Here is a 16,748-nt window from a genome sequence, read left to right as displayed (position 1 = left end):
GAATGCCAAGCAGAATGCGTCTGTTGGCAATCGCGCGTATTCAAATGAAGTCATGTATTATGTTATTACGAGCCTCATTGATAAACACTGTGTAATTTGCTAACGCCAGCACTAATAACCACGCGCAGTTTAAGTGAAGCAAATAATGTCGAAAGAAAGCTGTCGTGAGTGAATTGAATTGTTTAGAAGTGTTTCACCAAGATAGCCTTTAGCTACCAACACAAGACTGTTGTGATGTGATGATGATGATGATGATGATGATGAGGACCGGAGCAAGCCAGGGGACATTACGAAAAAATGTAAGATTGTGTAATGACGCAAAACTATTGCGTTTGATTACAAAACTGTAAGACGTTTTCAGTTTTTTGTAACTAAAATAACTATTACAAAATAACACAATATTTTAGGAGGAGAACAAACGTCTTACACTTCCCGGTCGTAGCTGTCAGTGTACGGCGGAGCTGGCATGACTTCTTCTTTATATATTCACCAGTTGAAATGGACAAGAGTAGGAATGTGCACATGAATTTTGGTGACAATTAATCACTGTTTCATAGGTGACGTGTGGACAACCTGAGATGGAAAACATAAATAAGAAATACGCACCAAAATGGGGCGTGCAATCTTGGGCTTTAGTCATCACAAAAAGCCCTTAAATCACTCGGGATTCTTTTAGGGAGGTGCATTTTAGTGCTGACATCATTTTTACATACAGACCTATTCTATAAGTGCCGGTGTTCAGCCTTAAGCAAATGGGATACTAGTTCATCACAGTTTAAAAGCTGCATCAAGCGATGCAAATAAAAAAAGAATTGATGCAACTGTAAGATGATTTATTTTTACACGGATGTTCATATTTCTATGGATCTATTTGATGTCTTATTTGGGGGAACTATTGTAATGCAACTGTATTGGCGAAGGGATATCTACGGTGATGAGGCCAATGTGTATGGGTTGACGCGTCACCTGGGGATCTCGGCCGAAAAAAAGGAGGAGGCGGCCAAATAAAGTCTGTTGGGGGGCTCTTCCCTCTCTGGTCTTTGCTGGTCTTTTTCCGCCACCACCTTCCATTGAAGAATCACACTCACTATCGCCAGGAAATCGAGTGTTACACAACTAATGAATGTGACAACGTTAACTTCCCTAAAATCTTATCGTTGTCAGTCAGGGGATGGTAAAATGAATATGAGGGCCTATTCCAAACATGGGATCTTCAGCAAAGAACAGATGAATTGTACGGTGGATTAAAAGCGAGCTTGTAAAATCCAGACGGCCGACACAGATCAGGCGTTATTATACTCGTCTGCCGTTTCGTCACAGAAGATAAATATCAGGAGCTTTTTTTCAAACGGAAGACGATTATAATGTATCGTCTGTCAAGTTTCCTGGGGAGGAATGAAAACATTCCCAGGGCAAAATGTGTGAATGAGGGAGTGTGATGGGTTTGTTATAAGCCCAATGACAGCTCAACCGTCTCACAGCCTTGCAGGAGCTGGGCGATTCCCATGCCACACAATGTAAATACGCTTTCCTTCCCGAAAGGACGACAGTTTGCATTCATCGCTTCACAAAGTAGGACAAAGCTGCAAGTGATGCCAACGTTTGAATAGCCTGTCGGCGCTGCTGCAGGGGCATCCTCCTACGAAGGCTGTCCACACCACTCTATTCCCCTTAAGGATTCAACTATGGAAGATTTGAAATCCATTTTTCTTCGACAATACGAAGAGCTGTGAGGAGATCTCAATTGAATTGATCGTCTGCCCCCGAGCAGGCCTATCGTTTTTCATTTGATTTCAATTGATTGAGATACTGGGGTCAAATGCCAAACCATTCATAAAAATAGCCATTTGGTAACTCTCTTGTGACTAAAAACAAAGAACAATCTAAAGCGCCGCTAACCAAAGAAGGAGCTGCTGGGTGACAAATGCAGCTTTGCACTCCCGCAAGATGAATATCTCCAGTTTCATGGAAGGCATTTGCCCGAATGTTCTTCTGCAGTTCACTGGATTGATAGTCATCTCTGATTTTTCTTTTACGGCTAAGAGTCAAAGGGAGTGCAATCATTTGTTGTTGGGTTTTTTTTTTTCCGCACTCAAGGATGCTTTTTTTGGTTTCCCCGAGTAAAACCATTTGGGGAAAGAGAACATTTCACAATTTGATCCTGAGAGTTGTACATCGACCGCGGACCATATTCAAGACAGTACCGACTGCCAACAGTATATAGACAGATAACATCCATCTATCGACTGTACGTAGCTAGTCTTGTCTGTAATCTCCAAGATTCATGGAGACGGCGGTGTACAGACTATTGAAGAAATATGTTGCAACGAAATGTGTTGAAAATAGGATAGAAGGAGCAAATATATTAATGGAAGGAAGGGAAGGAACATCAGGTATCCATCCACAAATTTGGGTCGCACGTTCACTGCGAACACTTGAATCGTCTGGACTCAAGGTCATAATGTGTGTTTTTTTCCCCTTCATAATTTTGGAGGCATCACAATATGTGATATATACTACTGTATACTATCTTCTTTTTGGGGTCTCTGGCCTTCCTGTGTGGGGTTTGCATGTTCTCCGGGTCCTCTGGTTTTCTCCCACATTCCGAAAACATGCATGGCAGGTTAATTGAACACTCGAAATTGTCCCTGGGTGTGATTGTGAGTGCGAATGGTTATGTGGGACAATCGGCTCCAGCGTGCCCGCGACTCACGTGAGGAGAAGCACTTCGGAAAACGGATTGATGGACACAAGATTGACAATGGTGTTTGACACCATTCCTAGGAAAAAAAAGTTGCATCGCTGGCAAGCTATTTTTAGAACACACCAGCGAGCAACTCACGTGATCCTTGAGGAAATCATGTTGGTGACCCCTGATTTGTAGTATTATCTTTTTTGTTGAACATGTTCAGATTTATCCAATGAACGGATTTAACACGATGGAAATAATATTTGGGAAATTTGCTGGTCAAGGTAAATAAATGTCCTCGGGTTAAGCAAAATTAATATATGGATAAATTTGAAGGAGAGCTCTTCAAAATTGTGTTTATGTAAGGATTTTTCTTTTTTCATGTTGTCTTAACCATCAAAAACGGTCCTTTCTTCCTGATGTGACCAAATTGTCAATAAAAGTAGTCAAAGGAAAATGTCTCTTATGTGTCCACGGGAAACGCCGGACAACCTCATTCACAGCCGTTTCATTTGACAGAGAGTCAAGAGTCTGAACGCAGGCCGGCCGTGGAAAAGCCTGTCACACTGTTGACACTGTCATGTGACGGATACACTTAATAGGTTAACAAGTGTAGAGTGGCTACCACGGTTAACGCGCAACATGAGCAACTTTGTACAAAGACATCATCATCACCAACTTGTGCATTTCATGCGATTGACTTCAGTTGTGAACATGTACACGCTTATAGATATTTTGGATGATTTGAAAAAAAACAACAACAAAAAATCAAATTATCAGTACAGTTAGATCAATATTTGCTCAGTAACAAGGCTTTTATCATCTTGTCTTTATATATTGCAACTATTCATTTCAAGTAAAGTTGTGAGTAGACTTTCATCTTAAATTCAAGACGTTTCATGGAAACATGGCATTTATAGAAAAGAATATATAAGAAGAATATATATACATTTGAGATAGATAGATATATTAGAGTTTTAAAAAAAAAGGCTGACGCCGATATTTGTCAAAAAGCCAAATATCGGTGCCGGTAATCGGCCCGGCTGATAATTGGTCTAACCCTAATATATATATATATATATATATATATATGATATACTACTACTATATGTACGGCAATGTCCAGTTCATACCAGGCTAGGAGAAATAAAGAAATACGGTACTGTAAATCTACTGCTTAGGTGTTGTTACTTGAAACAGTATGTATCTTCATGATTGAGTGAAGACACTAATGCATGTTTGGTTTCTGCACACTCAACAGCGTTCTCACCCTTCAACTCCTCCCCTCGGCCAGTACAATCATAGACAGCTGAGAGGGAGAGAGCGAGGGAGGGAACGAAAGAGAGCAGATGAAAAAGGTGGGCTCTCACGCTGATGCACTCGTGCACTTCTTGCCATTGCGCCACTCGTCTCTCTCGTAGTCAAACTGCGCGGCCGTCTGTGATGGTCGTTCTGATGTTGTATAAGGCGGACTTTTTTCGATCCAAATTTGGACTTTTTCCAACTCTTTCAACTTTTATTGTTTCAGCGTTGAGGGAAATGTATTCTTTGGACAGAACATGTTGACTCCATTAAGAGGTCCTCGTTTGTGGAAGCATGGGAAGCCCGGGCTGAAGTTTGAGTGCGGCCGCAAAATCCTCCTGAGGCAAGAAATGTAAGAACGTCTGCCTTTTGCAAGCAATTATCCCATTTATGACTTTTATGGGAAAAAAAAAAAAAAAAAAAAAAACGTGCAAAACTCGCAGCGACCGAGCCGGTGAATAATGGACGGCAACCTGAGTGCGGCATCGTCTGCTTTGAGGAACGACACGGCCCCCTACCACCCTGCTGCGGGGTCCTGGATCCTTCTCGTACTGGTCGCCGTCATCGTGGTCATCGTGGTGGGAAACCTGCTGGTCATCGTGGCCGTAGCTTCGACTTCCCAGCTCCAGACCACGACGAACATCTTCATCATGTCGCTGGCGTGCGCTGACCTCATCATGGGCGTCCTGGTGGTGCCCCTGGGGGCCACCATCGTGCTGACGGGCAACTGGCAGCTGGACGAAACCTCGTGCGATTTCTGGACTTCGGTGGATGTCTTGTGCGTGACGGCGAGCATAGAGACGCTCTGCGTGATCGCCGTGGACCGCTACGTCGCGATCACGAGGCCGCTCCGGCACCAGGTTTTGCTGTGTAAATGGCGCGCCAGGGCAATCGTTTGCTTGGTGTGGCTCGTCTCCGCCTTGATCTCTTTCGTACCGATTATGAAAGGCTACTGGCGTGCGGACGGTGAGCACGAAGCCAGGATGTGCTACGACGACCCCGCTTGCTGTGACTTTGTCACCAACCGGGCTTATGCCATCGTATCTTCCACTGTGTCTTTTTATATCCCTCTCTTTATAATGATCTTTGTGTACGCAAAGGTCTTCCTGATTGCACGACGGCAGGTGCAGCTCATTGACAAAAGCAGAATGCGTTTCAAGCACGAGTGTCCGACGGTGCAAACGCGAGGCGATTCCGACGTGAACGATCCGGCCCCGCGGTCGGCGTGCCTAAGCCGGGGCCCGTGCGAGGGCGGGATGGGGCGGAAAGGCGTCAAGCGAAGGCCGTCACGCTTGTTGCTGGTCAAAGAACACAAGGCCCTGAAAACCCTGGGCATCATCATGGGCACGTTTACTGTGTGCTGGCTGCCGTTTTTCGTCGCCAACATCATCAACGCTTTCGACCGAAGCGTTCCGTCCGAGAGGATCTTCAGACTCTTAAACTGGCTGGGTTATGTCAACTCCGGCCTCAATCCCATCATCTACTGCCGGAGCCCAGAGTTCCGCGCCGCCTTCAAGAATCTCCTGGGCTGTCCGTGGCTGTCCACATTGTGGCTCAACACGCTCTATAAAGAAGTGCGGACCCGTTGCTCCTGCTTTCAATGGCGGGCCGAGTCGGGCCTGGGGGGCTCTTTCCAAAAACCTCCGACCGCTCGGTTGGCCAGTAGTCACGGGAACAAGAGCGATGAGGCTTCGCCACTTCCTCTCCAGTCCAACGGCAGCGCGCGGTTCGACGACTTACCGCAACCAGAGGCCGGATTGTAAGTGGGGTTTTTTTTTTGATCTTTTAACTTTTATATTCACTTCTCCCCAAACAGTTTTCATGACTTTAACTGCACGCTTAGTGGTATGTTTGTTTTTTGGCATATTGCTTGCAAACATTCACCTACTGCAGGAATGCTATAGGGATGAACATGCGCAGCGATGTCCTCATCTAACCCTTGTCCCCCACGACAGAGTTAAGTGTAGCATTAGTGGGTTGTCATGTGACAGTTCAGCAATCACCTACCTAAGTTATGGCAAAAACAAAACAAACAAACCAAAAAAAAAAAAAAAAAAAAACGACTCCCATTAGGCTATTTATCACATTTTGATATCCTGTTGCCGATAAAGAACCCCGTGATGGGGGGGAAAAGGCATTTATTTGCCAAATATGATGTTTGATTACACACACCAAAATGATGAAAAGGAAATGCGTCCAATATATTCTTGATAGATTTATTGTTAACAATAAATGCTGTTCTTAGAAGCTTTCATGGCACTCAGGGACAAAGCGCAACAATGATAAATAAAACAGTAATCAAAAGAATTGATCAACAAGAACAGATAAGGGAAGATGAAGAAACACAAAAAGCAGACAAGGTGAATTGGAGAAATGCTATAATAATTTGGACATATTACCTTCATATTGTGGAGGTCTGATATGCATAGAAAAGTGAACTTAACATATGGCACCTTAGTTAACGCTACACGGGACATAATGTTTCTTATGAAACTTGTACAAAACTTAAGTCCAGATGAATTGTTTAACAAGTAGATCAAACTTCATTTACCGCATTGCATACTGTGAACGAAGGTTTCCATATTAGGCTTGCTTCTGCGCTATCAGCAGAATAGTACGGACAAATAAATCATCTGAAGCATTTGCTGTTTCAGCGTTGCAAAAGTAAACTGGAACTTAATACTTAAATTCGAATGCAGGACTGCAACGTTGTCAATCACTTGACTGAGTGTGAAATGCATTTCCTGATGTGGAATTGGTTGGAGGACATCGTATCCCTAACGGAGCTTTTTGTGGTCGGTATTATGATCTGATATATGAGTTAAGGAAGTGGATTGAGTGCCCTCGTACGGCAGACACATTGAGATTTGTGGCACATATCAACAAATATAAGCGTGGCTCGTCGCCAGTCGTGGGGACCTCCCGAGCGCCCAACACCCAGCACATCAGATAAATCTTTATCATCCGTGCACAGAACACTCTTTCCAATTAACTGTACAGGCTGTTTACCACACAGTTGGAACCGCATAACATTTGCCTCAAAGTCACACCAAAGTGCGGCCACAAGCAGACTACACAACCGTCTTTAATACGCAAAAACATAAACAACAAAAAGTGCTGGCAACCGTAAGTGAAGGTTGCTAATGGAAATGAATTTAAACTCGATAAATCATGTTGGTGTCCAGTATTGAATCAATATATCATTAACTTCAATACACAGTCATGTTGACAATACGAATAAATAACACTGGCGCCGCCGTCCATAAATAACCTGCCGTTCATTATTCGATTAGAACACTTGTACATGTATGCTGCTTTTGTCCGTTTGTTAGTTCTTAATGGTGGTAATTCCTTCATGTATCGATTACATAATATAATAGTCGCTCTCGCTTGCTAGGTGCCGGACACATTGTAAAAAATCTCTGGTGATTCCACGTCAGAGTTGAAACAAAATACTTTGTGGCGAGAGCTTGAATCAAACAGTGAGCCATGGTTTAACTATTTCATGTCATTTACAAGTGCCTATCAAAGATGCGTAGAATCTCATTTCTAAACGTACTCATAACATAAAGGTATTCATTCTTTTCTCCTTTACGTGGCAACGCACATGTGGCTGCCCCACCTGTATTTCCTTATGTAACTCAGTTTTATGGAAGTATGATACTTCATTTTTAAATATTTACTCTGATGCTTTACGGCACTGTATGCATCATAAATACTCCCGGTGGTATTTTACAGGCTTATAAGCAATATTGCTATGAAACAAGAGACATAGGAGCATATCTCAAAAACAAACAACAACGTCATTTTAAAGCGGAAATCAACCCAAACATATTTTATTCTAGAATATTTTCCCAGCAGGCCCACACGCTGAAACGCGGCATTTTGATGAATATTGCGCTCGTGGAATATGAGCGGCAAAATACACCCCTTTTTAGCTTACTCAGGGGCGGCCATTTTGTCACTTCCGTCGACTGAAAATGACATCAAAACCGCTCAGGGTTCGGGTAACGACCGATCACGGTTCAGCTTCAGAAAACAGGTCAGCCGTGATTTATCGTTCGCTGAGCCCTGGGCAGTTGTGATGTCATTTTCAGTCGACACGAGTGACAAAATGGCCGCCCCCAGAGATGGCTAAAAACGGGTGGATTAACACTTATTCCACAAACGCAATATTCATCAAAATGGCCTGTTTCAACTAGTGGGCTTGCATAGAACATATTCTTGAAAAAAATATGTTTGGGTTGACTTCCGCAACTATCAACCTGAAATACTTGCTTCTTATAGTCATGCTGCAGAATCTGAGAGCAAACTATTCGCAGCTGTGACTTGACAAAAGAGTCAATAAGAAGCCTGATCCCTTGAGTGCTAAGGTCTCTCAATACTTACGGGCTACTTTGTCTTCAGAGAAATGCTTGCATTCATATCACGGCAGCTCTTATCAACATTGCCAACGGCCCACGCGGTCGGTCACGTATTCACCGACCTAACGACAAGTCTAATTGTTCATGGATTACCACCATTTTAGCGTTTTTTCCGAACCGTTTTTCAGGGGTTTGAGTTACTCCAGGTTGATAGCCAGTCCATCCTTACGTACAATAATAATAATAAAATCATAATGGTAATAATGAGGTCATTGTTAAGAAACCCAAAATGTACACATAAGTCTAAAGTCATTGATTCCAAATGTTGAGTTGAAGTGAATTTATTGAATGGGTGTATTTTAGCTGCAAATGACTCAAGGGTGTGAAGTGACTGGATGAAATACTGATTTTAATACTGAAATATTTTAATTAATTTATGCATTGACAAAACGTTCCATGTCCAAAATTATTCCTACATTTTTGCAATATAACCATATCCAATGTTCTCAATTGTGTTGGTAAGAAGGCTGGCGATTATATGAGAATTTACCAGGATTCTTTGGGATGATTATTGTGTTCACTCAAAATTGTCTCTTGCAAAATGTGAAAAGCAATGAAAATGCCCCAAAAAGATGTCACTTTAACTCATTATTTGGTCCGGGAATGGGTCACTTTGATATTAACTATAAATGAAGAGCATTTCGGTATTCTGATTTGTGCCTTGTTACAAGTTGACTCAGGAAGTGTTCACTTTAAAAGAACGGAACTACAGTACAGTGGCCCAGAAAGACTTAGAACAGACATTGCAAGTGGAGCCGGTTCCTTTTCTGCCGCACTTCACGTCTGATGGGACTGATGCCTCAGTCAATACAACAGACAGAAATCCAAGTGAAACTGAAGTGCTTTTGTGTTCACATTGCACGGGTTAAACAACACACCCGTCGGCTTGAAGCTTTTCGGAGGGATGGGTTTGTTCAGAGTGTTCCCAAAAATGTGGACTAAAAATGCTCCACTTAGTTTGACCAGTGACACAGATGGATTGCGTGGACAGTGATCCTTCAATTATCGCGGTTAATGCGATTTCTCATTAACAACAGGCGTTATTCATGGAGGCGCTTATTTCCTAATTTCTCCAAAATGTATTGATAAAATACAAAGTGACAGCTCTTTTCATTTTCCCGGTCCAAAAATATATCAAATGAACTTGTTAGTGAAAACACCTCTTTAACTAGATTACATATATTGGGTAGTTTGATCACATCAACACATAATCGAGTTGTGAATGACCATTTCGTCGCTGTCCTGTGAAAAACACTTATCTCCAATTTTGGAAACTTTTCATTTTCACATTAATGCGATGTCTGTAACGCAGAAACACCATTCATGTAAAAATAAGAACTTTTTTAAAAAAAAAGTGTTTTTCACATGACAGCGACGATTTGTTCGTTTGGATTTTGGAATGAAACAGTCAAAATGTGCCCGGACCTTTGTGCAGTTTTCTCTAAAGTTGGCGAAAAGCATGCGCTATTGAGTTGAGGTCAGGCCACTAACTGAATAAATCCTTTGCCTTAAAAAAAAAAAAGCACGAGTTGCTTTAAATTGCTGTCTGCTAAAATCGGCAATAATGAGACAAGAATGTCAACGCAAACGGTTTAAAACACGATGCAACGCACCGGTCGCATTAATGCACAGGAAATCGAGACTTTGGCAGAAAACATAAAAAGGTCTCTGATGTTGTGGAATGAGATTCTTGCAGGAGAAAAGTTCAACTTGGGTCAGAATGATGTGAAAACAGGCTATGTACCAAAGTACAGTGCGTGGCCCAAAGCATACCACAACAAGCACAGCGAAGGTGTTATGGCACGGCTAACATGCTACATGCACTGCGTAACGTGTGGTGGAAGTTAGCTACTCATGGACGTGCTTGTGGGTAGTCAAAGGAGCAAAGACATAGATTTCGACAGGTACTTGTTTAATTGATAGCAAAAACAATACTACTCTTTTTTGCTTTACCACGCCTTACTTGTGAACACAGCGGTCTGAGCACAAAAAGTGTACTGACATACGGGAAGGAGAAGTGACCAATTGTCATAGTAAATTAAAGAGGCGCCGCCGTGTGGTGGGATATTGTACTGCTAGAAATGACAGTTACAACTGCTACTGTAGTGAGTGATTGATCCATGCTGCTGTCTTTCACGCAGACAATGCAGGTTCAATTCCTGGTGAGCGTCATCATTCGCAGCTACCGCCGGTCCCAAACCCAGATTAAAAAGGGGTGGGTTGTGTTAGAAAGGCATAAAAATGAGGCTAAACAAATCACGAGCGCAAAGTCAAGTCGCGCAAACGTATACGGAAGACATGTACACTGCGTTGTTTATGGAACAGGTTCATCGCTCAGGCGTGATGATGTGACCGCTGACAGAAGAAACGAGATAAGAGAAAGGGCTATACGTGCTGTACTCACAATCAGTCAAAAGATGGAAAAATAATTAGACCTCTCATGGCCCGAACCGTACCGCGAAAGAAACTCGATACGTTTAAAGTCAAAGAATGTGAAAATTCTGCAATTGGAATGCTTTTGCACCCACTGAAGTCAAACTTGAAGGACTTGAAGACCCACAAACAAGGAGACACTGAAAGTGACTTGAGTGAGGAGCTGGAGAATAATACTAATAAGCCATGGTGGGATTTACATTTAATACCTGGGACTTAAGCGGGGACTGGTCCGACTTCATCTACACCATTACAAAACCTCGCAATTACGGAACCCAGCGATACTATTCAAAGACGCAAAATAACAGCACATCATTGTGCCACAAACATCCTCCAAAGCCGATCAGAATCAATGTTTATCTAATAACACGAAACAAACATCAAAAAATAGAATACATTGCGCTCACCCCAGAGATGAATATTAAATGTACAGTGTGAATATGTGCAGATGACTACAGCTGTGTTTTGCGAGTGCAATCGGTTTTGCTGTGCCCTACCAATCAGATAATGGAAAAGTGATGATGTCATGACTGTGGACTTTAGTCGGGCCTTGTGAGGGCAACTTTGAAATCTGATTGCAAATATCGTTCAAATCGCATGAGTCAGCGCAGACTGTTGAAGAACTGCTTGAATTAGATCGGCATGGCAACAGATAGAGGCTGGAATCCGATTGGACAAAAACTTTCACGTCCATATACACATTCAAAGTGCATTTATACGGAACTGCAAGAACATATCCACTTGCAGATGATGTGAAGTTGGCCGGGGCAATCACAGCTAACGGCTGCAAAAGTGGACACTTGGTGGCCGCCATCCACCGCAATTTGATGATGATAACAATAATAATCATAATAATAATAATGCATTTAATGAATTCATTTCTACAATGGATCAGAAGGTTTGATGCACACTGCGGTCATATTTATGAATGAAATCCACCACCACACATCCACAAGGGTTCAGAAACTGTCTGCCTACACCTCGATCAAATTCACCAAAAGTGTTTTTTTACACCACATGCGACAAAACGTAGACTTGCTTTTACCTGGACTCAAGTTTCGTTTCTTTCAGCCACCGAAATGTCGGGTCGCCGTGACGCCCGGCATGGCCTAGTGCGGCCTGTCAAACTCCTAAACGTGTTAAACTAGGCTTGCGCAAAAATCAAGATGCGCCGGTTTTTAAGCCCAAGCGCACGTGCGCCGTCTACAAAAATAAAGCCCCGAAGGTCTACGCAATCACATCGTGAATGCTTATTTAAAATCCATGGTTGTGAAATATAAAGGAAAAAAAAAAAAAAAAATCATAAATACTCTGTTTGTTGTTGACGGTATCTGCAAAATTAATATCGTTGGCACCTCACATGCCCCCAAGAAGAATGTTGTACACTTTCAAAACAGATTTGTAAAAGGCCTTCAAAATCAAGTTATTTTCATCTTATCAGTGGGGACGAGTGTGACTCTTCCTGTACAGACATGTCGGGTGGACTTGATAGCATCAGCGTCCATGTTGTGTGTGTGTGTGGGGGGGGATTAACTTCCGTAAGCAGGGATAGGGGGTGCTTGCTGTCATTGGCAAACAGAAAAATACAGTAAATGAGAAATTGCAGTATACTGATAGCAACTTGTGTTTTCCCTCACAGAAGGCCAACATACTTTGACTGGTAAAATAATTGCTACGAACTTTTATCTGATTGCAACTGACATTCCATCAAGGCTCCATCAACTCAAGCCAACAAGTTGCACAATTGCATTGGACTGCGGTCATTTTGATATGAACACTAGCACCCAAACAAAACAGGCAGACGACATACCATGAAATTGACTATTCTCTACATGTCTGATGTCCCTATTTACTTCTTCCTGTAGTTAACAGTAACAACGTCATAAACCACACAAAACAAGAACTAGTATGTGTTATGCTTTTTATAACTTCACTAAAGGATGGAGAAAAAAATGTTTGTTTTCTGGTTTGATCTTAATAGGTGACTTATTGCTTGGCAGAATTTGTGGGGCACAATTCTTTATTTTATTTATTTATTTTTAAATGGTACACTGTACTGTGAACCCCCGACGATGCTAATCTCAAATTCACCTATTTTTGGTTTTTATATTCATTAAGTCGCCATCGCATCTGTTTCGTCATAGACTCTTAGACATGTTTCATCCGGGAGGTTTTTTTCAGGTCAAGAAAAAAAGTGGTCTGTTCTGCTGTAGAATCTGCGTTGGGATGATTTGTTGGCGGATTGACCTCTTCGGCTAGTTCTTCTGTCCAACTAAAATGCAAACACACCGGTGTCCCAGAAAGTGTGTCCATCATTTATTATCCGTTATGATCAGGTGAACATAATCTTGAGTTCCTTTTATTGTTTTTCTCTCATCAAACTGCAGATAGTCAAAAGTAGCTATTGCAGCAATCAGTCCTTTAAAAATACATGTGAAAGTTGAACCATCTCTCAGCGGAGAAGTGCTTATGAACGTCGACATTATGTTTTCACGACTTCGCATAAATATTTACAACTATTCACGATGGGACCAAAGTTTTCAGCCAAAAAAAAAAAAAAAAAAACACCTCACCGCGAACCCCGCGAGATTGGATTCTTGGTGCCCTGGGGTAAAACGAGCTCAGTAATCTCCCAGAAAAAATCCAAGAGAACCTCAATGAAGTGTTTTTGGGAGCAAGGGTCAGAAATGACAAGCAAGGCAAATTATTGTGACATTTTCTTGAGGCATTGTGGTCATAATCTGTTTGTGCCTGTGTTTTTTTTTTTTTGTTTTGTTTTTTTTCCACAGCTTCACATTGCAGGAAAAAGAAGGATGAGAACTGCCAAGCGTCATACTACTGAAGCCATTACTGTGAATCCCAGTAGCCAATGAGGAGCCTCCACAGTGAACAGAGAGGCCCAGCATTGAAGTGGCGGGACTGACTCAAGAGAAAACATTGATTTGCGATGGTTGCTCATCGATGTGAAGCTTAACACTGACTGAATTCAAATATGTACTTACAAATAATAACTTACTTGCAAACCGATAGGCTTCTGCTTGTGATTTCTAATTGAAAAAAAAAAAGAAAAGAAACGCACAAGATAATATAATAATTTATCTATTTATGATCCACAGATTCTTTTGCAAAATATGCTCCCTAATTTAAGAAACTGTTTTCACACTCAGTCTAGGAATAGTAATTGCATAAGTATCGAAGGGCCGTCCTGTGAAACCAGTTCTGGTAACTGCTTTCAACCTTGCTCTTTCTAGTGAGACTGTGAACTCGTTATTTAGTTATCGTATTTAAATCCTGACAATAAATAGAAAAGTATCCAAGCTAAATGGGAATCACCCGTTTCGAATTTGCTGCCCACTTAAAAAGCCTATCGGCCAGGACACCAAATGAATTCCTGTCAGCAGTTTTCCATCAATTTATAGTAACAGATGACGAGCGACACGTAAAATGTCCCCAATTTCAATTCCAGCTATTCTCATTTGAACATCATTTTTTTGATTGCCATCTTAAAGCGGGAGTCAACCCAAACATATAGGCCCACTAGTTGAAACGAGGCATTCTGATTCATTTTGCGTTTGTGGAATATAAATTAAGCAGCAAAATGCACTCGTTTTTAGCCATCTCTGGGGGCGGCCATTTTGTCTTCTGCCGACCGAAAATGACATCACAACCGCTCACAACCACCAATCACGGCTGACCCTGTTTCCTGAATCGGAGGCGTGATTGGTCGTTGTGAGCAGTTGTGATGTCATTTTCAGTCCACAGAAGACAAAATGGCCGCCCCCCCAGAGATGGCTAAAAACGAGTGGATTAACACTTATTCCAATATTAATCAGAATGCCCCGTTTCAACTAGTGGGCTTGCGTAGAACATATTCTTGACAAAAAAAAAATGTTAGCGTTGACTTCCTCCTGAAGAAGAACTGATGGAACTGCCTAGCGAGATGCAAAGCGGCACGCAGCATATGGGCCAATCCATTTTCACCGTGATATTCTTAGCATGTCATGTGGCCCTCCCACAAACTGCAAAGTATACGCACCACCTTCATCTTGTCCTGTCACAGTTGAATCACACGACACAAGCAATCTTTTCAGTAAAACTCGATTCCAGTTCAGAATAACCGACATGTGTCTTTCAGCCTCTTTGTAGCCACGTCTCACCAAGCTAGCACATTGCCAGTTTCGCCGAATGATATAATATGATGCAGCCGAAAATTCATCCACCTCATGAGTAACTTTTCTCGCCCCCCCCCCCGACTCCTTTGTGTGTGTTACGTGTGTGTTGGCACCACAGATGTGTTGCACCGAGAAATAAAACTAGAAATGCAAACTATTTGTCGCACGTGTGATCCCTGCAGACCCACCACAGCTCTCACAAGACGTCTCCTGTTTGTCATGAGGAAGAAAAAAAAGTCCCAAGAAGTCAGACCCCGAAAAGACGCAGGAAGTCTGCCATTTTGTTTGAAAGCGTCCAATTCAGGGTAATTTTGGTCATTTCCTTGGGTCCTTTAAAACTGTAGACACTTGCAGAGATTTAGTCCGATGATAGCAAATCCTCCTGCTGGCCCATCTTTAAACTTTCTCTCAAAGGCGTGAGGACGTGATGTTCACAGACTTAAAGAGTGTGGGACACGATTTTTACAAATGTTAATATGTTGTATTAAACAATAAAATATCCATGTGGATTGATTAACAAGAGTATTTAAAGCGGAAGTCAAGCCAAACATCTTTTTTTCAAGAATATGTTCTTCCCAGCAGGCCCACTAGTTGAAAGGCGGCATTCTGATTCATTTTGGGTTTGTGGAATATAAATTAAGCAGCAAAATGCACTCGTTTTTAGCCGTGCCCGGGGGCGGCCATTTTGTTTTCTGTCGACTGAAAATGACATCACAACTGCTCATAACGACCAATCGCGGCTGACCTGTTTTCGGAATCTGAGCCGCGATTTAGCATTATGCTTTGAAAATCTTTCGGGCGGGGACAGCGCCACGGGCAAATCGTGATGAAGGCGGATATGACGTAATCGAGCCACATCTCAGACGTGCTGGCTGTGAAGTGTGCTGGTTGTGGTCTTTCTTCTGATTCATTTCATGTTTTGATTCACTTGAATTATGCGGCGACATGTGCTGGCCTATATTTGAACCGACGGGAGGACGGCGGAGACTATTTCGGTTCCCCAAAGATGCATTTTTACAGCAAAAAGGCCGAGACATTTATGAAGCATCTAGAAGCGTCAAAAGCCAATCAGAAAAGAGAAAGAAGATTTTTTCCCTTAAAATCGGCAAGATAAAATATATCCTTTCTTGTAAATCAATTTACTACATTCAATATTGGTTAGGTGATTTTGGGGGGTATTTATTTTAGGCATGCATTTCAAAAAAGGTTTATTAATTATAATTGAATCGATTCGAAGAAAATGAAAGTGAATGTATTATTTGATTGTTATCACAGGCGAGTTCAAATATTTTCCATATGCACTTTATTCTTGATGTTATTTTCCTTTTGTCCCATTTATTAAAATAAATCAAGCACATTCCTTGAGTTTGGCCAAAGTGCTGAGATTTGGAGTACCTGCTTTTACTGCCACCTAGTGCACTGATTTGTGACTACAATCACAAGTCTTCCCCACGTGGATCATGCCAGCAGGGTTTGCCAACCTTGATTGAGCCAAGGCAGATCCGGTAAATCACAGTGGACAAAAATCTCACACAACCTTCACAAAAAGTGCATGTAATTATGTACTGTACCTTCTGTCATCTAGTGGAAGAGCATTTGATTGCTTTGCCTCATATTACATGTGGGTGGCATAGATGAACAAAAAGTGTTTTTTATTAGAAAATAATTATTTTTTTTGGGGGGGGGGGACAAAATAATTGATATTGGATGAGGATCTCTCACGGCACA

The 16,748-nt window shown here is 42.0% G+C and overlaps 1 protein-coding gene across 2 annotated transcripts; it reads left to right on the top strand.

The window, feature by feature from the left end:
* The first annotated feature begins 4,082 nt into the window (after window positions 1-4,082).
* On the top strand, window positions 4,083-15,174 carry adrb3a (adrenoceptor beta 3a). Of its 2 annotated transcripts, XM_086031297.1 has the most exons (3): window positions 4,083-4,343; window positions 4,435-5,750; window positions 13,638-15,174. In XM_086031297.1, the coding sequence occupies exons 2-3, from the start codon at window positions 4,453-4,455 to the stop codon at window positions 13,663-13,665; spliced, it is 1,326 nt and encodes a 441-aa protein (XP_085887423.1). In that variant the 5' UTR covers window positions 4,083-4,343; window positions 4,435-4,452; the 3' UTR covers window positions 13,666-15,174. The 2 variants fall into 2 exon arrangements, with proteins under 2 accessions (XP_085887423.1, XP_085887422.1); XM_086031296.1 differs by having other exon boundaries at window positions 4,083-5,750.
* Window positions 15,175-16,748: the final 1,574 nt, after the last annotated feature.

Source organism: Filicampus tigris, chromosome 5, assembly GCF_054856515.1.
Source record: "Filicampus tigris isolate MCC_2025a chromosome 5, RoL_Ftig_1.0, whole genome shotgun sequence".
Classification (NCBI taxonomy): Eukaryota; Metazoa; Chordata; class Actinopteri; order Syngnathiformes; family Syngnathidae; genus Filicampus; species Filicampus tigris.
Note: the sequence above shows the minus strand (reverse complement) of the source record. Positions and strands in the feature narration are given on the sequence as shown.